This window comes from Ooceraea biroi, chromosome 1 (assembly GCF_003672135.1).
Source record: "Ooceraea biroi isolate clonal line C1 chromosome 1, Obir_v5.4, whole genome shotgun sequence".
NCBI lineage: Eukaryota > Metazoa > Arthropoda > Insecta > Hymenoptera > Formicidae > Ooceraea > Ooceraea biroi.
This window is the reverse complement of record NC_039506.1, coordinates 13,423,930-13,448,556: the sequence shown is the minus strand read 5'-3', so window position 1 is coordinate 13,448,556 and position 24,627 is coordinate 13,423,930. Positions and strand designations below refer to the sequence as shown.

General features: G+C 39.3%; 1 protein-coding gene across 2 annotated transcripts in view; it reads right to left on the bottom strand.

Moving 5' to 3' along the window:
- The window catches only part of LOC105279127 (tachykinin-like peptides receptor 86C), a 38,070-nt gene extending 25,996 nt beyond the window's left edge, over positions 1-12,074 (bottom strand). Inside the window, exon 1 of one of the 2 annotated variants that reach the window (XM_026970060.1) lies at positions 10,428-12,074. In XM_026970060.1, coding sequence (XP_026825861.1) covers positions 10,428-10,722 — 295 coding nt within the window. In that variant the 5' untranslated portion in view covers positions 10,723-12,074. The remainder of the gene's footprint in view (positions 1-10,427) is intronic. The other variant, XM_011338697.3, reaches the window with a different exon arrangement.
- Between the last annotated feature and the right edge of the window lie 12,553 nt (positions 12,075-24,627).

Below are 24,627 nucleotides of genomic sequence, written 5' to 3'. Positions count from 1 at the left end.
CTCCGTTGCAAAATGCCCCGTGCAATAACGACTAAGAACAGGAACTCAAGATTAATGCGCAATACATTTCAATATGCAATAAGTAATTGCATTGTTCGCGACATCGTAACAAGGACCGTAGGCGTCATAGACGCAGACGCAGACGCCTACGATTCATGTGCAAATGCAGCGCAGAAGTATTCTCTGCGTCAGGAGCAATTATTTTCAATTCTAAGGCAGGTCTTTTATAAAACCAATTTCGAGAAAGTAAAACGAGTCACAAGAGGACGCGTGGCTTGTTTCTTTTCAATTCGAATTTCGAATTACGGATCAAAAGCGGATTCTGCACGGTAAATCGTTCACATATTCGATGGAAAATGTGCGCGCTATCGAGTCGATAAAGAGTCGATAGAAAACCAATTTATTTTTCAAATCGCGATAATGATATCAGGTTACTTGGAATCCTCCATGGAGGACATTTATCGTCCGGCATATCCGCACGAGAATCACCGATGACTGGTCCGAATTGTCGCCACTCCTCCGAGTTTTCGCTTCTGTGAAATTCTCGGCGAAATTGAGTCTTCTGTAAAGCTCGCTAGTAAAGCTATTATCGAGTCAGAAATTTGCATACGACAAAGACGGAGCACTCTTGTTTCACGCGGAGTCTTTGATGATACATATGTATAGAGTTAGCGTTTTCTACGGTTTCGAAGCGGTTTGGAAATGTACTGCAATAAATATGGTATAATATAGTAAATATAGTGTATAGAAATACAATCAGCGATATTTACACACAGAGAAATACGAAAGAGTAGAAACAGCATTGTTGCAAGGGAAAATTTTGTAAATTGCCTCAACAATTTTCATTACTCCCTTTAAAGGCTAAAAATGATTTCTCGGTATATTTTTCATCTGCATGAAAAATCTGCAGTAATGAATAGATTGCTGTAGTAAATATACAAATAACAAATAATGCACAGGATGCCACTTAAGTTCTTAAAGGATAATAATGATAGTTTGCGTAATTTGATTACGGATCGCTCCATTTGTGGAAAGTACAGAATATGAAGGGTAAGTGCAACGTAACATATAGACGGTGACAGGAAAATAACGACAGAGTTGTAGCAGCTGCAACCGAGCGTATTTACCTTAAAACCTGGCTTGTTGAAAGTGATGAAAAACAGACGAAAAATTGATAATTGTAAAAATTACATTGCGGACTGCGGGATCGCGGTGGAAATAACGAATTTTGAGAATTAAACTACGCCTCGCCTCGAGGAATATTTGCATAGTTTAATCTGTTTTTTAATTGGTCCTCTTAATTTCGCTCGGCGTTACACGATCGCTAGAGATAACTTACAATAAGAGGAATTTTTTTGCGTGCCGTACCGTAAAACTATCAAATGTAATATACATTTTTTTACATATTGCAAAAATAGTAGAATCGACAGAGAAAAATCCCGGCTCTTTTAAATTTCTCTGCCGGAGAAGAAAGAGACAAGACTTTACAGAAAAAAAATGGACCACACGTGGCTCATGTAAGTGATCAAAAGTGTTTTATGAGCATCAAAAATAACACAATATCCATAACACCAATATCCATTACGACCATTACATGACCACATGTTGCAGATACAATATGACGCGCTCGGAACTCGGTTAGTCATTCCTCTCATCAGCGGAATGTTTCAATATGAAACGGACGTACTTTAGCCGGGTGAAACATTTATCTACATCCCTTGTCGTTTCCCGCGGTCTTCTCCCTTAGCAAAACGCAATACTGAATGGTGAAAGCGTAAAGGCAGCGCGTAGGTAATTCAAAGTTCTCCAAGCATCGCTCGTGATGATGAATACAATTGAGCGGCCGTTAAGTAGCATAATTAAATGTCTATCCGATTCGGACGTGGGTATATGCAGAGCCGTCTGTCTATTAAGCTCTCTTGCGAAATTCTCGAGAATTTCATGGAACACGTAATGTTAAGCGTTACAACGTAATTACGCGGCGGTATGCAGCAGAGTTTAATCTGAATAACAACGGCGCCGTGGTTGCAGCGCGAAATCGAATTCTTGTGTCTTGAATATGCATGTTTTTCGATGCATTACATATCAGGTGAAACGCGTTTAATGCGACTCGCTATGTGACTGACAACTAATGTCATTGCACAATTGTCACCCTCGGGATATTTCGCCATCATGAAACACTAACAAATTATTCCCTGGGTTGGTCGTGCCACCCCCATTACATGGTTACACGTCTTTTAATACATTCGCCAGCAGCGTGACACATGAGCGACGCACCGATCCCTCGTGAAGGATCACCGTTGTACATCTGCGACAGTGATCTTTATTTCGTTTTCATGAAGCCAGAGAAGATCTGTCTTTTCAATATACATATATATATATATATATATATATATATATAGTTCTGTTTTAGAAATCGATTTAGAAATTGTCTATCGACGTTGTCCACAATCGGATTCTTAGATTGTGCGTCCATTCTCTTCTCATATCTTGTCAATATCAAGTTTATATTTTTCCAATATCAGAAATAAAAATGATGCATCTTTCTTTCCTCGCTCTCGTTTCGAGTGATCTTATGAACTGACGTGATCTTCTGAGTGACGTTCTGAACTGACAGTGTCTCAGACTCAGTTACTCAGTAATTATGTTATATTTGTATACATGGCAAATCGTTAAACGATTATATGCGCTTGCACCGGCTCTCGCTACCCGCCACAGACATTCCTGACGTTACGACCCGCCAAACGTATCTTATTCAGATAAGAACCTTCCGCAATCAGCTCGTTAACGATCCTCTTTGAAGTACGCGCGCGATCTTTCAACAATCACGACGTGATGCAGGGTGGAAGCTGTAAATATGCCCTTGACTGATGTTGATGCGTCGTTACGTACGTAATTTTATTGTCCGCCAGCATCCCCTTACTTTCGAAACGGCAATCCTGCTTCGTAAAGTGTTTCTCGGGGAAAATAATTTTCCGCGTGTGCGCCGCAAGACATCACCAGAAGTTAGCGACTTTTCTCACGTCAAAATACGACGTCGAGCTTTCCCGCTGAATTTTCGTACGCGCAAAACACAAACAGAACTCACGTTTTTCACCGATAATAATAGCAAATTGTGTTTTTCGTCGATCGCGAGTCTCCGGTGCAACATGCATTGCGCATTTCGTATCTACATACATGCCTGCGCTAATGAAGAGCTAGAACACGACCATGTTTCCGCTGACTAGCACGGCGGCGATGAGGGTGAATGACGATGGGAGAGGATGGATGATATATACCTACCTGTGATGCAGCCGGCGCATTGAATTCAATAAATGTCACTGTCACGAGACTCTCTTGCGGGTTTTCCCGAAATTTATATTCGCCGTAGAGTCACCACAAAATTCGATTTTGCGCTCAATTCACCACAAGTGGGCTGATCATTGAAGAACAGAAGGGTCCTCTCGAGCGGAATGTATAGAATGCGATTCTCTAAAGGAGCGTTCTCCGCTCTCCGTGTCTTTCGCCCCATTCACCCCCTATATATCCGATAACGAGCGTGCCAGATTAATCCGCTTCCGCTTGGGCGAGGGAGCTGATTCTTTCGGGACCAAAACTCGTGCTGAAGGAGTGTCTTCGAGTCGCGTATAAACCGCAAGTGTTTGAACAGTAGGACGCACGTGCGGCTGCAATAGAATGTATCATTATCTTTTTCGTTTAACTGCTATTGTCACCAGAGAACCGCGCGTGATTCGGCCACAGAGTGTGCGATCAATAAGTATGCCTGGTGTGGCAACCATATGCGGACAATATTCTGACTATATTATACTCATGATACCGATAACGCTAAGCCTCGTGCGCATTCGTTAAGATTTATATAGTAGTCCATTAGCAGAGACGCCTCCGATGAACGATCGATTTCGCTGCAGCGGAAACGCGATAAAAGAACGTTCGTTGCTTCGCTGCGCCGGCGCTGTATTCTGGTAAATCAGTATTATGCACGTATCGCGCCTCGAGGTTTAGAATTCTTACGAGATACGTTGCTGGAGTCTTTTATGGATCACTAATGTGGAATTTACGTGCTGCTAACTCACGGCGAGCTAAATAAAATAACTAGTAAGTAGCAAGTAGCCGCACGCGACCGCGGTGTAATTTTGCTCTCTCTTTTTACGCTTGCTTACGAAACTTTTGATACGTCACTTAGCGGATGAGATTTCATTAACCCGAGGTCCCCTGCATCCGTATAATCACCCTCTTCGACCGCGACAGTGGATTATTAAATCGAGTGGAACAGCCTCTCGTGCCTGTTATTAAATTTAGACGGTATTTCTACTCGAAGAGAGGGTGTATTTTATACACCCTCAAGTACATTATTAGTGTTGCGGCACTGTGAACACTGCGCGAAATTCTTAATTAATCTTTACAATTTGTAACAGCAATTTTTCGAGAGAGAAAAAGAGAAAGAAGTTTATTAGGCAACAAATGGCACGCTTTCATGTGACAAATGCCATTCATCAAATGGCATTCACAAACAATAGGTTAAACGGTTTAATTGTGTATGATTGACTGAATCCTAATTATGTTTAATTTATTAACGAGGGAATGTGCCAAAACAACTCGATTGAAGAGATAGGAGCTTTTCCGCGCCATAATAATTATCTCGGTAATGTGACGTACTCTGTAATATCACACTTGTTTGAAATCCTAAAAATAACATGATGCTATTATCGAAATTCTATCAGATACTATCGTCACACGTACGATTATTCGTCCTATGCGGGAGAATTGAACGCGTGCAATTGGGAAAATTATCGGCGGTGTTATTGTCGGAATACGTATCTCTACTCGCTGCGATAAAAATATCTGGTTTTGCTTTTTGCGTATCTTCCGTAAGTGCTGGTAAATCACTTTTTCGTTACGGAAATCGATACCGAAATAAATTCCGAACTCCCACGAGTATCTCAAAAATTTTAGAGTATATGGCTAAAAATATATATTATACTACCAGATTCATATAATGCCGTGAGTGCCGCATATGTAAAACTCAACGATAAAATAATGACGGGACGAAATGAAAATGTGCCCAGCAAATTTCAATAATGGAGAGAGAGGATGACAGTCATCTTATCATTGATTGATATCATACGTTTTTGTTCTGCCAACATATCATGATATTAGTACAACACGTATAATACCACGGCGTGTGTCTCATAAATCGTCACGTATTTGGAACGACAGTAGATCCGGGTGATTCTATCCGCTCGTAACGGGAAGTGTTTTATGGAAGAGTGTTTTTGAGGGTGGGATGAGTGTTTCGGCGTCTAAATCTTCTGGTTCCTTACAGCAGCCCTTCTGGCCATTACTTACGTGAAAATACAATCTCACCCTTACCAATCGTCCTTTCCGCTGCGGACAGAACGCGAAGTCACGAGAAATATGATTGTAAAGTCAGAAAATTTCACGCCATCTTGGTCAGCTCGTTTAATTCGCGAAATTACTGAAGTTTTCCCTGTTCTCGTGATCGATTGGAACTCTTTCTTCGGTCATGCAAGATAAAAGTTTTTCGCGGATCTGTTCGGCGGAATCACCGGAAATAATGTACAAAAAATCGCGGTTCCTTCTTTGCTGGACAAACTCTTGCTCGTAAATCTTCCTTTTTGTTGCGCGTCGGATTGCGTTCGATTACAAGGACGAATTATTTTTACGTTCAAAGAGAAGAGACAGAAAAATACGATATTGACGCAATGATTTTTAACATTTATATCTTTTAAGCGCCAATTAAAAATTCATGATGCAACATGATGGAACAAAGGATGCAAAGCTTCCACGGAATATGGTTATCGTAATACGAGAAAGTTTCATATTCTGTCGATTGCAGATTCCAACTGTGCGTTCTAATCCGTTATCTGATTCGAAGTTAAATGGCGCTCGCGCGTAATAAAGGGTGGTTTTCTGCGCCGATTAACGTGGAAACGAATTGGAATATCTGCGAGACAAGTCTCCCAAAAATTATCTGTCTTTATCGTGTCGTTAGCGTCGACGTTTTCCTACGCCATTTTTCCCTTTGAGTTCCTCAGCGTTCTCGCCTTGGTCGTTTCGTGTCGGCTTACTTGCGCAGAGCGGCATTGGGTTTATCAGCATGACGATCTAACTAGCAATCTAAATCACAGTCGGAACAGAAGAGATCGCAAGATATTGCACCCGCTAAGCTATGAGACGCTCGCAGTGTAATTATCAAGCTTTCTGATCGCCGCCATCTGCTACCAGGCGAACGTTTTGCGCTTAGATATTTTACGAGGGATGTAATACCATGGAGAAGAACAAGAGACACTTTTCCATATTCTTCTCACCACGTGGAGTCGTCTCATACCCGCACGACTGTTCAGCTAATCAACATCGATCAACTTCACAATTTTATTAAGGGAATATTCGGCCGAGGCGAAAAGTTTTGCCTGCAAGTTTCGCAGCTGATGCGAGAGTAACGCGGGGGAAGTACTACATTATATTATTCCAATTTATAAAGCTCCTTCGATTCGCGATTTCGCTAATTAGTCCGCATAACTTATTTCTCAGATCCTACACGCTTACACGAGAGAGAGGAAGACGCAATCGAAAATCTCGTTCGCGTTGTATGCATCATCGTGTTATATGCGCGCGTCCACTTACAGAAATTTAATAAGAGCTTGCGAATACTCCGCAGAATTTTTATTTTGCGTTATATCCATAAAGAATACATATATGCATGCCAAAAAGGACAAGCAGGATGATGTAGCTCACTGACCATTCAACAGCTGGTCGCCGTTTGTCGGCATGGTCAAACATATTCGCTGGCTATACACTTCAAATTGCTCCATCACGTGAGATAGATGCGCATTTTACGTAACGGTCTTTTTCGCAATGAGATCACGTATATACATATACTTTCCCCGTAGAGTGCATCTTCTATAAGTGCAGCTTCAGATATGTACGTATATGTACATGTATATTTATGTAACCATCCTATGCGAGTGAGGAAATTTTTTTCCGTTTCGGTTCTACATCCAGACGCGAGTCCCTACATCTCGGTCTCCTCGAGCTGAGGCAGCATCGTTCAAATAATCCCATCCTTAAACGACGAGGACCGAATATACGAGTTCATGTTAGAGATATGAACGGCGCAAATATTGACGAGCGCGAGATTTTAGCGTTCAAAAGGATGCGTGATCGATAAGGTTTGTATTGAAATGTAATCGAAGGGAGTAACCCGCTGGCATAGATACATTTTTATCAGACTTTGAATTTTTATGAAGCTTTATTACGGTACACGTTATGAGAAAAACGCTGAATTGATTACGCAAGTATTACCAGCAGCAAATTTTATTATGCCTCCGCTAGTTACGCGTACCTGAAAGAATAAATCAAAAAGATGAATAAGAGCATTTGCATATCTGGACCGCATTGCTTTAAAATAAATTTTGCCACAAATCATTCGCGAGCGATGTCCGCATGATATGCAACTTCATTCATTATTTTACTAATTTCGTTATCGTGGGTTATAATTGCACTTCAGCGTAAAATGCTGCAAAAGCGTCTACAATTACATAGTCAGCATCCCAACGAATTTACGATAATTTCTAAAGGTTGCGCGGAAATGAAAGGGAGAAAAAACAAGTATGCAACCGGAGGCGGTATAATGTTTCGGTTCATTCAAGTGTTAAACAGGTAGATATACATGTAAATGTTAAATACCAATGAGAATGCCGGCATATAGTGCAACCATTATAGTACAAGCATGCGTCATTCAATTTTCTCTCGGGATGGAAGCCTAAAAAAAGAGAGAGAAAGAGAGAAATAGTGAAGTTTTTCACGCTGGCTACAAATTACAAATTTCTCTAATTAGTACAGGCTAGGAAATATAATATGCATTTATATAAAACTTCTCAATTCATTTCTCAAAACGGCAAATACAAATCTATTTATTAACTGACGCTTCATACTAAATATAATAAATAAGAAATAATAAAGCCAGGAATTTGCCAAATGGCTTTAATTACAAGAAGGCTATCACAAAAAGTTGTCACTGAGACACGATTTCACTTAGAGAATATTATTACAGCATTTTTCGCAGCGAATATAATTTATTCATAGTGATACATATTGATTCTAATTAGAATAACAACTGTATTTTAAAGTATAACAAATCCCGTTAGCGCACAGTTGCTTCGGTGAGAAAGTTTTATAATCTGGATATCGAGAGTAGTGTCAGGATTTGATCCAAAATATGAGTAATATTATTATAGGATTTTCTGGTCGTCCCACGGTTTCAAAAACTGAATAAATTCGAAGTCCCTTTTATTATAAAACGTGCACACGGTTTTCCATGTAGATAAATGATACATTTAGATGCAATTTACATACGGTGCGCAATAAAGTTGCTAATAATCGACGATAAATACGTAGGTGTACATTACGCATGCCTGTATATATTTAATAAACATATGTAAATTTATATAAATTTGCGTTTATTAAATAACAGCTGTGCGTCAATATTATATTTGCAATTAATGATTTCTGTCATGAAGTTGAACCTTTTACTAATGGACATTTTAAATATAAAATAGATAATAAATAAAGCAAATAATTAATTAATGCGATGAAAGATAGACTGCATAGACATGCACATTGGATTGAAGAAAACATTTCTCGCGAAATGTGCGATATATTGTATTTGCACTGATGAACGTCAAGATTTTATGCAAGGGAGTAGCTTGCTGACATAGATACATTACACGTGTTCATCAAGGCATTTGTCCACGATTATTTCCCATATGTTCTGTACGTGGAAAATACACAAAACCAGATACGTGATTCGTATAAAAAGATATCGAATCCTCTTATCGATTCACTGCAGTCGTCGGGTGGCGTTTGCTTTTGATCGAGGGTGTTTGTCATGGCAAAACATACTGGAATCAGCAATATTCCAACGTACGTAGCAAGAATCAATAGCTTAGCGTAAAACATACGTGAAGAAACAGAGAGAAAAGTCATAAAAAAAGGAAAAAGAATCAGACAATGCTTGACCAGTCGCGACAAACATATGAAAACAGATTTTTAAGCGGAGACTTTTATCTCTCCGACACGCGACGAAAGTGTTAATCGAGAAATAGGATAGATATTGTAAAACATCGATATCTTATAAAATAACTATTCACGTTGCGTTTTCTTCAGTAATTGCAGTAATGAGAGCGACAAGTTTCCGGAATTCTCTATCGACAGGAAATTAATCAATTTGCCAGTCACTCGTGCCCACGAAATCGTGCTGAATATGTATGTCATGCGCTGCAAATGGAAACGAGTAGCTCAGATAACGCCGCTACAAGATAACACCCATGATCACGTCTGGATTATTTAAAACAATTTGAGAATCTATCCCGCCAATCCTACAAGCTCTTACATAACACTTACATAAGGTAAGGAGTGCGCCCCTCGGGTCGGTCTTCCCGCGCGAACGCAGTGACGTGCTTTATCGTACGCAAAAATTTACTTCGCCTCACGTTCTATTTATTCTTTATTTATTGGATATCTAGTCGATGTATCGAGAAAGGTTTTCAACGCGTGAGGGGTAACATGAAATATTCAGTTGGGTGATCGAATATTTTACGTTCTCCGTAATGTTGGTAACATGGACATGGACATTTCGTATTGTAAATTAGGAAATGGTAATATTAATTGGGAAAGTGTGACAGCGGCCAATTCCGAGCAAAATGCTTCGAACATGAACATATGTCCACTTTCCGACAGCAGAATTACTATGTACGTACGTTTCTCTTCCTTTCATATAGAGGACGAAGTTCGATTGAATTCTATTACTAGCAATAGCTTTCATATGAGAAAAATAATTTTTGTTACAATAACACACTCTTTTAATTACTCTCCTTTAATTACTCTCTTTTAATTACTTTTTAAATTTTAGTTCCAGCAATTTTATTTAAATGGACATATTATTCCACAGCAATCTTCAATATCGGTTATAATATTAGGTGCTTGTAAAAGTTCATATAATAAAAGCTATTTTTATTCATTAATAGCAATGGGATGACTAAATATATTTTAATCAAGCCCGTTGCTATCAATAATCTTTTGCCATTATTCGGGTAATAGTTTGATCCTGCGACGATAAAATGACTCATCTTTTGAGGCAATCTATTCATTCAGTGACGAAGCACGTAAGCAAGCACGTAATGCAAAAACGAACGATATAATAAATTAATTTATTATTTTAATTGACTCTTCCCTAGAGAATTCCCCTTTTTTTTCCTTTCCGTAGAGAAGAATTTAAACTCTTATGTCGAAATTCAAATACGATTCATCTAGACCCATTTGTACGAACAGGAAACTTAATTAACGAGATGCAAATTACTGGAATACACCGGTATCATACGCTCATGTAGGAACTAAAATTGGCTTACCAAGTACGATCCACATGACGATGATATTGCCGCCGGTGGCCATCAGTAGTATCACCGCGAATATCAGCGACCAGAAGAGCTTCTGCCACCAGGGTAGATCGAACGGTCGTTCCTGGTTGACAAAGATGCAGTCCGAGAGCGCGTCCCGCAGGACATCACGTCGGCTCGATTTGTTCAAGGCTTCCTCGACGAAATGGTGGAATTCGCTGCGGTTCAGCCGCGACAGCAGGGTGACATTACGCTCGAGGATCAACGCGCTGCAATTGTACAGACGTTCGAGAATCAGGCCGCTCATATTTGCGGGGGTTGATCGTCGCGCGGATCGTGGCGGCGCGCTTGTGAGACCTCACTTATTGTCCTTCGATGTGATCTTCTCCTTCGGATGGCACACAGATCCGTTCGCAATCGATTCTGCCGTTCTCGAGGGTTACCGATCTCCTGCGATGTCACTCACAACAGAATGGCCAGCGGCGAGCACCATTATGGTGGCCTTAACGCGATTGTCTGAGCTGAAGAAGTGTATGACCGCTACTGATACTAAATTACGACATGCGGGAGTCCTGCATTAACAAAGTTCGCCGTGTCTAGTCAGCACGTTCGACGTCTCGGCGTCGTGACACCCCGCTGCTTGCCAAAACTTGTTGACCAGGAGTTGAGGAGACCTATCCGCCTATGTATGTGTCTTTATCGGGGTGCCTTTCGATCTGGTCGATCTATCGATCTCGCTGGTAAATTGTCCAAACTTGGGAATTATTGTTCCCCAGTGACAGGCTACGTGGATAATAAGATTGGAAGTTCCGAGCGAACGCTGCGCGCCACGATGATTGTACCTTGTGTTACTTCGCAGCCCGAATCCTGGGTATTCAGTTCGAGAAGGCCGCCTGAAAATCTACTTATGTCGATCGAAGTCGCCCCCGGTGCTCACAGTGTCGATTTCACAGTGGCGAGTGTTGTTAATCCGACGGATTCCTTCCTCCTGGGGGATCTCTTTCTATCGCGACGAATATCTCGCGCACTTCCTCACCCTTTCCGTAGATCACGTCACACTGATTCGACACTGGCACGGTATCTTTGACGTATTTTTAGCATTTTACGTTTCTTTCGACGGACTATCGATGTTGACATTTACCGCTGCTCCTAAACGAGCTATTAGCTTATAAAGTGTCATTAAGCAAGTGGAACGTCGATTAAATTTTTAAGCATCCTCTTTACGAAACACGCGATCCTCCCGTGCTTGCGCACTTTGCAAGCGCAGGATCTTCAAACGGCATATTTGCTGTTCTTCCTTTCCTTTTCTCAAACTCTTTGCAAACGGTCAAAGGAAATTGCGGGTCAGAGATGAAAGCGCTCGTGTCATCGTCGCGGGTGGTAACGCGAACACGACGAGGGTTATCACGTTGCCTCCGGGAATCTGATGACGCGTATCCGCATATCTGTCAACCCCCTGCCGTCACTCGCTCGTTCGTGATATGTCGATCGGCTCATCAATCACTGGCATTATTGTCGGTGGATCCTGCACGAGTAGTACATCCTCGATCTTTCGTTCGATCTACATCGCGTGCCGGAAACGTGGCGACCAGATCAAGAGGTACCGGCACACCGTACCGAGGAACCTCGTAGGCGAAACTGAACGCTTCAAAAGAGCGCGTTCATTCAGAGATGCGTGCGCACCACGCGCAACCCTCTCTTGCACACCCCCGTTTCTTCGTACCTCGCCGCCTTTGATCACACCCCTCACGGCCCCGCCGTCAGCGGTCGAGACTTCGCCACTTGGTCGCGAGTGTCAGCTGATGGGAAAATACGCGAGTGTCTGCGTCGATTTGAGCCGGGGTATCAGCACGTCCGTCGATTTATGATGGCTATTCCTCAGGATAAAAGCCGAGAGATCTACGTCACGTGCAATGGGATACCTCGCAGATTCAACAGATGTTCTGCATCGCATTCTGCATGTCTGGGAATGAGTCCCCGCGATCCCCGGAATCTCTTAAGATTTAACGCGGCTGTTTATCCCGCGATCTGTTAAACGCAACGTTGTACCGCGTTTTATTGTCTCCAAATTTCGACCGTTTCTTCTTCTGAAATCCGCAGGTAATCTCGCAACGAGTTACGTTACGTTCTGAACAATGTTTGTCGCAAAATTATATTGTCTATAGCTTGATTGATGACAGAATCGCGCGCTGGGACATGTTCGTCTGAAAAGCGATCGCGTTTCATTGTACTTTCATTGTATGCGATTTTACCACCGTTTCGCCACCGTGACAGACACAAGTTGCACATTTGCTTGATAATTCAATTTATTTATGCGTTTAATCCGTTTTGCGCGCGTGATCTTATTGCTCTATTTGATTTAAATTAAATGAGGATTTATCATGCGCAAAATACGCATCAAAATACATCATGCATTATATTATACCATATCGTAAATCACATTTTGGTTCCCCTGCGAATTACACGAGTATCAATCCGCCTGCGTCTCTCGACCTCTCATCAGCAAATTTTCAACAAGCGTGAATCGGATTAATTCAGAAACAGATGCGAGCAACTCGCGTGTGGTGTAATATCCAAATAAGGATAACAGTACGCGAATGAGAATAACGTTAACGGTGTGCTATTTACCCGGCGTTGCGAAAACTTGGTATGCTGTAGAGTCCCTATAATAAGAGTCTTGCCATAAGGCAATCTGGGCAAAATCCTGAGAGAGAGAGGGATACATTAGGTGCTTTCCAATTGCTTACACATCTTAACACAAAAACATTTTATTGGCTATATATTATTTAAAAAACCTTACAAGATAATATATAGCCAATAAAATGCTTTTATGTTAAGATGTGTAAGCAATTGGAAAGCACCCAATGTATCCCTCTCTCTCGCAGGATTTTTCCCCGATCGCCTTATGGCAAGACTCTTATTATAGGGACTCTAGTATGCTGTGGTTTACACGCGGTGTGTACGTATGCTAAATATCACGATTCAAGAAGCCACTCTCAGAAAGCGTACTAGCATTCTACATTAGCGGAGGCTTCTTGTTGCCGAGATCGTCCTGCACAAACAGGGATAATATAACGACCGTTAACGCCTAAATTACCCGAGGAAGATCAGCTTGTGCGCGAAAAGCGGTTGCACGTGCATCCTTCTGCGACAATTTCTCCTCCGCTATTTCTTTGCTCGCGACAATCTCGGATTTCTAATCTTGTCTCTTACTTTATGCTTCCCCGTCTCCTCTTTTTATGAGACCGTTCTGTAGTTTTGATGGATCTGCGTCGTTCGCGTTTGATTGAGGAGGACTCGTCTTCCAAGAAACGTCATCTTCCCTGACGCGTGCGAACGAGTGCGATGGTAATCGTAATCTTATTTCGTTACAAACGGCTGGATTGCGGAGGTCGGTACACCCACGTCACTTGTTACGGCATTAAAAAACCACGAGCCGCCAATCTACGTAATAAATAACAAAACGCGAGCACGCCACGTCAATCCGGCGATCATCCCCCGAGTTTAACTTCGTTGCTTCTTGTACATACACGAGGCTCTCGTAAAATAACAAAAGCTTATACCGCGTGTCTACATATATTAACATAGCTGAAGACAGGTATAGTAACAGGCTAATGTGCAGTGCGCGCCTGTATACCGTTATTATAATCAACGACTTAAGTTTCCAACGAGTTATTGTTCAGGAAAATTGAACATGCGTGTTCGGTGAACGCAACGCAGTAAGTCATAACGCGCGCGATAAATCATAAGTCAGATCATGGATATCAAGAAAAGTATGCTCCGATTCGAGTTTATTGAGTATGAAGTTTAAAGTTTGCAGTCTGAGATGGATTGCAAAGAAAGAGAGCATCTTTCTCGTTGGCTTTGAGTGTATCCGTATCTGGGCGTTCGAACTCGGGGGTAAAAGTGGAAAAGTATTCGCCTCACGCACAGCTGACTTCACATTGAGTGTGGTCCATCACAGGAGATACAAGGATGTACGGCGAACTTTTTCCCAGATGCTCTCTGGATGCTGCTTCGGGTATCGGTTACTTATTCAAATCACTGCGAGAGCATAAGAGAAGAGAGGACTTTGACGGCATTAACGGATGGAGATACGACGTTTATCGATTTCGCGAATTGATACCCAGGAGAAAGATAAATGGATTTAACCTCGTACCACCGCTTAGAAAGAAATAATATCGGCAGGGATCCATCCGGGAACGCTTGAAATATATTATGCAGCAAAGTTTTAATCGTCGACTGGAATGCTTTAAATGGGATTCATCAAGTGCGATCAAGGATTCATTTTGCTTTTTATGCAAACTGACTTTGAATAAGAGACGCGCGTAACAATTTATTACGCAATGCGAGCGATTTATATTATACTTAACAGTATAAATATAAAAAATATTAAAAAACTGTATAAAATGAAATTAAAAAAATAATTGAGAAAATTAGAAATATTTGCAGTTAGGTATGTGCGTCGCGCAAAAAACCTACAAAGATATTTTTACGGTTTCTACTCAATTTCACTTAATAATAAGATTACAACTTAATTCTTCTAATACCACACTTTTGCTTTAAAACGTACTTTTTCTCAGCTGTTATTTTACAAGCTATGGATTAAGCTATACTTTCAGACCGTACAGTTCCCTGGACTACGGCAAATCCCGCTCGTAATTTATTTGCGAAGGATTAAATCATTTGGATGAACACAAACTTCAAAATTTTATTCACAAAGTTGTCTTGGGAATTTCTACGAAAAAGGAAGATTATTCTGTCCGAATATACGCACACACAATCAGTAATGCGTAGGTCGCCCCGTATATCTCGCGATTCTGTGTCACGAGTGAGACGAAATTTGATAAATTTTTTATTTAATAAACCTACTGGCGTTTGGAAAAAAAAGAAGAAGGAAAGTGTTTTTTTTACTTCTACTTAGAAATTTCTCGTCTCGAGATCCCCGAGTAATTTTGCTAAAAGGTACATCTCAATACAGACCAGCACTAAAAACTGTTCATGGTTTTTCTCACGTAAGCGATTTTATTTTGGACAGTCATTATTTATTATAGCTGGTTAGCATTTTCGCGATGCGAGACAATTTTTAATTATAATTATATAAAAGTATAATTACGTAAAAGTAAAAACATTATATATATATATATATCGTATTCTGGATGTTGGATCGCGTCTTCCTCGTCGAGGTCAACCACATGGATTTGCAGGTACCTAATGCCCACGTGTCCTCAAATTCTGGGACGGGTAATGTGTATGTATAATATATCACTATTCACCGGGACCTTCGGAAAAAAAGGTATTTTCGCAGCTGTTTCACTGGAAACATCCGCGACAGGATATCGACGCTCCTCCACCCGAAGTCAGATACAAAATACCCGAAATTTTTCATGCGAACATGCCGCTTGGTATGCAAAGCAACGACCGAATTACACGATCGACGTAAGAAATTTATTTGCGAAACTGATCGGTTGTGTTTGTCGGAACATTCGTGAAGTGAATGAGAAACGTTCGAAAGTATGCAAAGTATGCGTGCCGAGTAGATTCTCGAAAGTGGAAAGTGAAGATATGTATATGCACCGTTTAGATACGCAATCCGCTACAAAGAAAATAGCGGTGGATGTGAATTCCGTGATTAGTACCACAGCATAACTCTAAACGAAAACAACTTGTTTGTCGGCATCGCCATCAATAATTTTTCGCATGAAAAACGTGAGTTTTATTCCGTACCTGTACGCGAATAATTTGCCTAATGCTAAAATAATGTAAAACATAAAATTTAAAATGCGCGTAATTTAGGCAAACCATTTGTTACATACCATAATACGTTCGCGTATTTTGCAGCACATTTCGTTTCAGGATGCAGTCGGGTTCTGTCGAACCAAAGAATAAAGTTTCATTTACCGTGATTTTGTTCAAGCTAGACTACATTTATAATGTACATTTAACTAAAGTTGAAACAAGATTTATATAACACTTCGAGGGAGGGAGGGAGGGAGGGAGAGGGTGAGAGAGAGAGGGGGGGGAGAGAGAGAGATTAAATGCAAATGTAACTCGAGATTACCTCCATAGATAAAACGCAAGTTCAAACCAACTTGCCCTAATCGATCCTGGAAGACGTGAAGACTGAGTCTTCTTATAACCTAAGGAACCTGCTGATAGCAGGTTCTAGACTTACATTTACAATTCTGCCGACGTGACTTATGAAGATTTTAGCATGCACGACTCTGAATTATATGATTCCAATATTATTTCTGTAGGGTACGATAATGTACTCCAATTGTAATATCATTTGGGTAAATATATACAATAACGGACCCAGCCTCAATGACCTTGACCTTGACATATATTGTAGTGGTCACCTCCCTGAGTGACCTTCAAGAGGTTTTAGCCGTCGCTCGTTGTTTATTAAAAAGTTATTAACAAAAGAAGTTTCATAATTTTGCACGCATTTTCAGCTGTCCACGCGAAGCAAGGACTTGAGTTTGACATATATTACAAGGTCACCTTCCTGAATAACCCGCACTAGGTTTCACCCTTCGTTCGTTGTTTGTTAAAAAGTTATTAACAAAAATGTTTAATGAATAAAGCATAATTTTACGATACCATATACGTTTACGAAAGAATATATTTGATGGAATTTTAGCTTTAAATCAGAAATAGGTTGGGTTAGGTTATATTTTCCGAAACTGGAGCCCCGAACACATACGCTCGTTTTCAGCCCGCTTCGCGGGAGGGCGGGGGGAAGGGGCTTTGCCCCTCCCCCCGCCGGGATCCGTGGCGTGTATCAGGTGATCAAAATCTGCACGGTGAAATCTGTTACACTGGCTCCGGCGAGGGGAGGGGCTTTGCCCCCCCCCCCGCCCTCCCGCGAAGCGGGCTGAAAATGAGCGTATGTGTCCGGGGCTCCAGTTTCGGAAAATATAACCTAACCAGGTTAGGTTAGGTTAGGTTAGGTTACGTTAAAGCAGAGAATATTTTGTATTTAACTGTTTGTGCTTTTGGTTAAAGTGAAGAATACTTTGTACTTATATTAAAAGAAACTATTCTATATATTAACAATTCACTGCTTTAAATGACTTTCCTTTCTTCGTTCATATACATATTCGTCGTTTATATCTTTCAATATTCAAAATAACTACTATATTTTCGAAATTTCTTTTGTTAATAACTTTTTCATAAACAACGATCGATGACTAAAACCTAGTGCGGGTTATTCGGGAAGGTGACCTTTGTAATATATGTCAATATCATGTTCTTGCTTCACGTGGATAGCTAAAAATTCGTGCGAAATCATTAAACTTTTTTGTTAATAACTTTTTAATAAACAACGAGCGACGGCTAAAACCTTTTGAAGGTCACTCAGGAGGGTGACTTCTATAGTATATGTCACGGTCAAGGTCATCGGAGCTGGGTCCGTTATTGTATATATTTACCATCATTTGTTCTTACAGCTGCAACAAACAGTAAAGAATATTACGCGTGCAAAACAAATATTTAATATGTATGTGCAATAACAATTATATTTTCTATTAGACGCAACCAATATATTGTTTCATCATCTCTCCGATTTTTTTTCTTAACCAGAATGCACTTACAATGTGCATCTAGTGCGAAATATTTATTAAAGAAATGATATAATAAATCGCCTCTGCCATAAAATATTTCTTTCACCAGAGTACATTTGCATCTGGCTAAAATATTTATTACATTTTATTTTATTTACATAATACAATAAAAATAATATTCTATAATTTAATAAACAATTTTAAAACAATTAAATAATACAATTGATATAATATAATAATACAACAAATTGTCTTATCATTTATTGATAAAACAACATGTGTTACATTATACTGATAGATGTTGACATTTTCAATAAAGGTACTTCTTATTACTTATTTAAAAACTATTCTGTAATAATAATGAATATTAAAGACTTTCCGTCAGTGATGAAAAACTGTTATAACGAGAAGTTCAAAAAATAATCTTTTCGACTTCTCACGTAAAGTAAGATTCAAATAATTAAAAAAATATGATTGCTGCATAGATATAAAAATAATTAGTCATAGAAATATTAAATGTATCTGTAAAATTTAATTTTATACATTTTGTACATCACAGACAACGGCAAAAATAAAAAAGATTTCACAAGTAATAAGAAGTATGCACATAACAAATCGCATAATAATCAAATCGCAGAATAATCAAAGTCATCTATCAATATATCAAAGTGTTGATATATTCATAGATGGATATTCTATATCTTCAGATTTATACATTTTGCAGTAATGCTATCGCTTCGCAAACCTAACTAAGCCTACTGAGAGATTTCGCACGCATTTAACAATAAGTTTCTATTTTACAAATTAACCTGTAAAATAACAATTACAACGTACCGCTTTTCCTGCAATCCTCATGACATTTTCGCAAAACTTAAATTGCATTATAGTGTTTCATGTAGACAGATTTATCTTGTACGTTTTTCTATAATTCGTTTACTATCCTATTAAACCTCTTAAATTACATATAATAAAAATATTAATTTATATACAATAAATATACTTCTACAAACAATTTATGAGCATAATAATAGTCACTGAAAGAAATTTTTATTAGACATAACATTATTTCCTTTTCTTTTACACATTTATTTCCTACAAATTAAAAAAAAAATTTAAAGCTTTTTAAAAATTTTTAAAAATTTCGTAGGAAATGTATATGTAAAACACATTTAACTCTTTTTGTGAAACTCAATACGATTTATAAACTACGGCATGCATTACTGCTACTTTACAAGCGAAACATTTTGTTGCTTATTACTCACCAACCAGTCGCGATTCAGGATCGACCGCATTCTGCTACATACTTCTGAAACACAAATGATGAAAAGCTAATTAACTTTCAGACACATATTTAATAAATATATAAATCCTTGCGGTGTTACGTAGCGATTTAAATTAACTTAACCAATGCATTTTGAACCACAAGACCGCAAAAAAGTATAAAAAATGTGAAATAGAGTTTATTAACTTACCTTCGAGCCGAACCTGCTTGGCCCGAACCGAATCCCCCGGTGCCGCAAATCTGTCGCAGAGATCGTAAGATCCGCTCAATCTGGAACAGAAATAATTATTCCAACTTTTATTATTGCAATTAAAACTTGTGATTAATTGATGTTGCAAGTCAAATTTGATAGAAGAATTTTATTTATCTCATTCATGAATAATAAAACGTGAAAATTCGACTTTTTGTTAAATACATTTATCAATTACTCATTTATTTTTGTTAAATAAATTCGACTTTTGTTAAATAAGTTTATCAATTACTTACCTTACAATTGCTCTGGCATCGCCCGTTGATCCTCCTGAGCCTCCTCCTCCTCCTTTCAGTCCTTGATTGATTGCACTCGAAAATATTTATTCTGATAACCGGGAAATAAAATCCTCTGGTATACGAAAGAAACGCCAAGAATACAACCATCAGAAAAATACACATACATAAATAATGATACAAAATTTAAACGGTAAACCTGAAGAAAAGGGGAGCAGTCTCCGATGACCTTGACCTTGACATATATTATAGAGAACACATTCCTGAGTGACCTTCAAAAGATTTTAGCCGTCGCTCGTTGTTTATCAAAAAGTTATTAACAAAAAAGTTTAATGATTTCGCACGAATTTTCAACTGTCCACGCAAAGCAAGAACATGATATTGACATATATTACAAAGGTCACCTTCCCGAATAACCCGCACTAGGTTTCACCCGTCGCTCGTTGTTTGTTAAAAAGTTATTAACAAAAGAAGTTTCAAAAATGTAGTAGTTATTTTGAATATTGAAAGATATAAACGACGAATATGTATATGAACGAAGAAAGGAAAGTCATTTAAAGCAGTGAATCGTTAATATTTAGAATAGTTTGTTTTACTATAAGTATTTACAAAGTATTCTCTGCTTTAACCTAATGTTTGATAATTATTTACAATAAGGCCTTTTCTGAATTCTGATTTTTTTAGCAGTTTTGATAAAAATCTTCGTTGTGACTCTAACATTGATAATCAATCGGGGGAGCCCGCAAAATACACACCCTTCATATTTTTTTACAATAACTATTTTTTTCCAACATAGTTTTCCGGATCTTCGGCAAGATTATAATTTTCGTGGTCCCAAAGTTTGACAGTGGATTCTTATACGATTTTGGATGGGAAAAAAGAATCTGAAAGTTTTAAATCGATATCTCTATTGGTTTTCGAGATATCGATTTTTTCGTGTAATTATATATATATTAGGAGAAGCAGCTCCGATCATGTTCACTTTAACATATGTTATAGAGGACCCTAAGTAACGTACAGAAGGTTTTACTCGTCTGTCATTGTTTATTAAAAAAGTTATTAACAAAAGAAGTTAAATACTTTTACACAAATTTTACACACAAATGGAGATCCACGCGAGAGGGTGAGAATCCCTCAAGGAGCCCCGGACACATACGCATCGTTTTCAGCCCGCTTCGCGGGAGGGCGGGGGGCAGAGGCTTCGCCCCTCTCCCCGCCGGGTTCCATCCCGTGTACTAGGTGATCAAAATAGGTCTGTTCTTTTTAGCTGCACTGCTGAACTAGTGAAGTTAGAGTGAAAGAAAGTATATTCGTCTCATTCTAACTAACTGCACTAGTTCAGTAGTGCAGCTAAAAAGAACAGATCTATTGTGATCACGTAGTACACGGGACGGAACCCGGCGGGGGGGAGAGGCGAAGCCCCTGCCTCCCGCCCTCCCGCGAAGCGGGCTGAAAACGATGCGTCTCTGTCCGGGGCTTCAGAGTCGGAAAATATAACCTAACCCAACCCAAGCCCGTTTTTGATTCCCGCTTTTGAACCCCGCGAAAACGGTGAGGAAGAGACTCTCCTTCAGTATTACCTATTTCGAAACTTCTTTTGTTAATAACTTTTTAATAAACAACGAGCGCCGGCTAAAATCTTTTGAAGGTCACTTCAAAAGATTTTAGGGAGGGTCACCGTTATAACATATGTCAAGGTCAAGGTCATCGGAAACTGCTCCTCTTTTCTTCAGGTTTACCATATAATATAATATAAAATAAGTAAAATAATATAAAAATTGTAAATATAATATAAAAGAATACTGTAGTCTTCAAATAATAACAATTCAAATATATACATATCTTAAAATAGCACACAACGCAAATGCAAATATAATCACAAACATAAATTATAACAAGTGATTCGACAAAAAGCTTTTAATAGCCCGAGGGGTCAAAAAGAAAAGATCCAATTGAAGAGAAAATTTATCCGCCATCCCGCACATACGATTCAGTGGCTTATGTTGTCCATAAGAGGTACTATGGTGTCTTATAAAGAACAGAGTATTATGCCTTAGGGACTTTTCAGGAACATGCAAATTAATGCATTCCAGCAGCTCCGGGCAGTCAATGCGACCACAAATAAGATTACATAAGAACATCACATCAGTTACCGATCTACGATTCGTAAGTGTCAACAGGTTCAATTCGGACAAAATAAATTCGTAACTGTGATCACATATATCCATCGGTTTACCAAGTTTAAAGCTAGCGCTGCGTAAAAAATACAGCACTCCCGACGCGACGGCCTTCGCGAAGCGTTAAAACGCGGTTTAGCACCATGGAAGGATCGCGTCGCGCGTCGGCTGATGTGCGGATCAGCAAACAAAACGTTCGCCCGGGCTGACAATGCATGACAGCAGAACGAATACTCGCGACGCGTTTCATACGATGGCCGTCGCTTAGAGTCTGCGGATCTCTAATTTGCGGCATTATTCCAATCTTTTTGCGATAATAAAATAATTTCATATAATGTACTTCGATGCACTTGCCATATCGCCGGGGCCCGGCCGTCTCGGAACTAGTGTTGCCAGTAGTGGGACTCTAACAGTAGACGGTAGTATTGGTGGAGATGGAGTGGGGATGGTTTCGTGCGCGCCGCGATTTCAGGTAACGTCGGGCAGTAGAAGAAGACAAGCATATCACTGTTTGTCTCACTCGCTCGCGAAGATCGCAACAACGAATTGGCATTATTGGCGATGCGCGGTACAAATCTGAATACAAACGTAATCTGTAATTCATCTCTTCATTGCTATATATATATATATATATATATATGTATATATAAAAGCTACCTTCTGTTTGTTCATAACTATATAAGAGGAATATATTTGCAGTACAAAAACAATATATTGTGAAAATATACTAAATATATTTTTATGAGAAACAAGTTGGTGTTGCTGCGTGAAACAATAAACGTTATAATAAACGTTATAATAAAAAACGTTAAGCGCACGCGTGCAAGTACTCCGCACAACAGCGAAGCTTATTTCCGCAATAGCGGACATTGCTCCGTAATGTATTGAAGATTGTATGTACGATATATTTATTACGAGGTTTTAGTTTTAGAACGAATTTACTTTTAATTAAATTTAACAACATTTTATGTTTTACGTTTCTCTATTCAAAATAAGATTTATGACGCGATCGTGAAGTCTTCCAGTATATACACGAATAGCATATAAACGAATGACCAATGGGATAACGAAAAATTGAATAATAAATAAACTAGAATCACGATTAGATTGCAGCATCTTTCAATAAATACTAGTAAAATAATTGAAATTCTTTTTATTTTATTGTTTGGTCGCGTGTATAACCGCGCCGCGTTTCTAATAGCCGTGTCTCTAATAGCGTTGCGAGAAAAATATATATTCGATCAAATGAATTAATGAAACTAACTACCGCAACAATTAATATTAATTCATCCGAGAAAGTATTTACGCGAAATCTGTGTGGCGCCGTATTTGATACGACTGCTGCGAATTTCAGTACCGCCTTATTCGACGGTATTTGAACAATTATGTATATCCACGACAAAAACTTAAATTAATGATTTAAGCGGTATAAATCAATCATGAAAAAAATATATATATATAATATAGATTCTGTTACGAAAACAGTCAATGTTACCGACATCGATTCGGCGACTTAGGGCGGTCGATAATGAATCGATCGCGCTAGAGTTTCGGGAGAGAGGGGGCGCTCTACTAGACCGGTTTTCCGAGTGCGCCGCGCGAATTTTCCATTGTTCGTCGTTCTCTCTGTTTGATACGGCGTCAGTTGCTGAGAGAAGAAAAGTGTGTTCTCAGCGAGCAAAGGACGAAGGGATTTAGAGAGGACAGTGGGTCCTGCGAATATCTCCTGACCATGTGAGCGAGACCCCTCCTTCGATTGCGATCCCTCAGTGCGAGGATTTTCTTGGTTATCCCTCAGTGCGAGGCGAGTTTACAATCCTCATTGTCGTCCCTCAGTGCGAGGCGAGGTTACACGGATGAGCTTTGCGGAAACGGAAGTAAGTACAGTGAGTACTTTTCGGCCTTGATCAAGCCGAAGCCCTCTTCAGGGTGATAGTGTCTCAGGTAGACACTTTTTCCACGCCCCGAGCGGCTTGCGTCAGCGAGACGCACGGTTACAAGGTCAGTGAGACGCACGGTTTCAAGGTCAGTGAGACGCACGGTTTCAAGGTCAGTGAGATCCTTACATTTCTTTAATTTGGGACGTGTCAGCGGGACACGTTTTTCACATACTACATTGCTCGTGTCAGCGAGACACTCTTTCTTTCACTACGATAACGTCAGTGAGGCGTTTTGGTTCTTTTCTATTGCAATTTCAGTGTCAGTGCGACACTCAAACATTCTATTATTTATTCGATATTAATTTTCACTACGATAACGTCAGTGAGGCGTTTTGGTTCTTTACTATTGCGATTTCAGCAGTGTTAGTGCGACACTCAACCATTCTATTATTTACTCGCTATTATTTCAAACGATTTTACTTACAGCAATTTTATTTACACCAATATTATTTACACTGTTATTTGATTTATGTTCGGTACTTTGTCACGGCGTAACACACCAGTTTTGTTATCAAATAAGAAGCATTTTTTACAAAATAAACAGATTCAATAAACTGGCAGAAAAATATTTTGGATTTAAAAACAAATTTATTATGAAAACTTTTAAACTGAACATGTTAAGATTTATACCAATCTTCAATCATTAATTCGTATATGCATGCACAACTCTACATAGAAAAGCATCTACTCCTATTAAATCAGTAAATTGCACTGACAAGGAAGATATCCCAGATGTCCTTATCCGATTTTAATGACACTTGG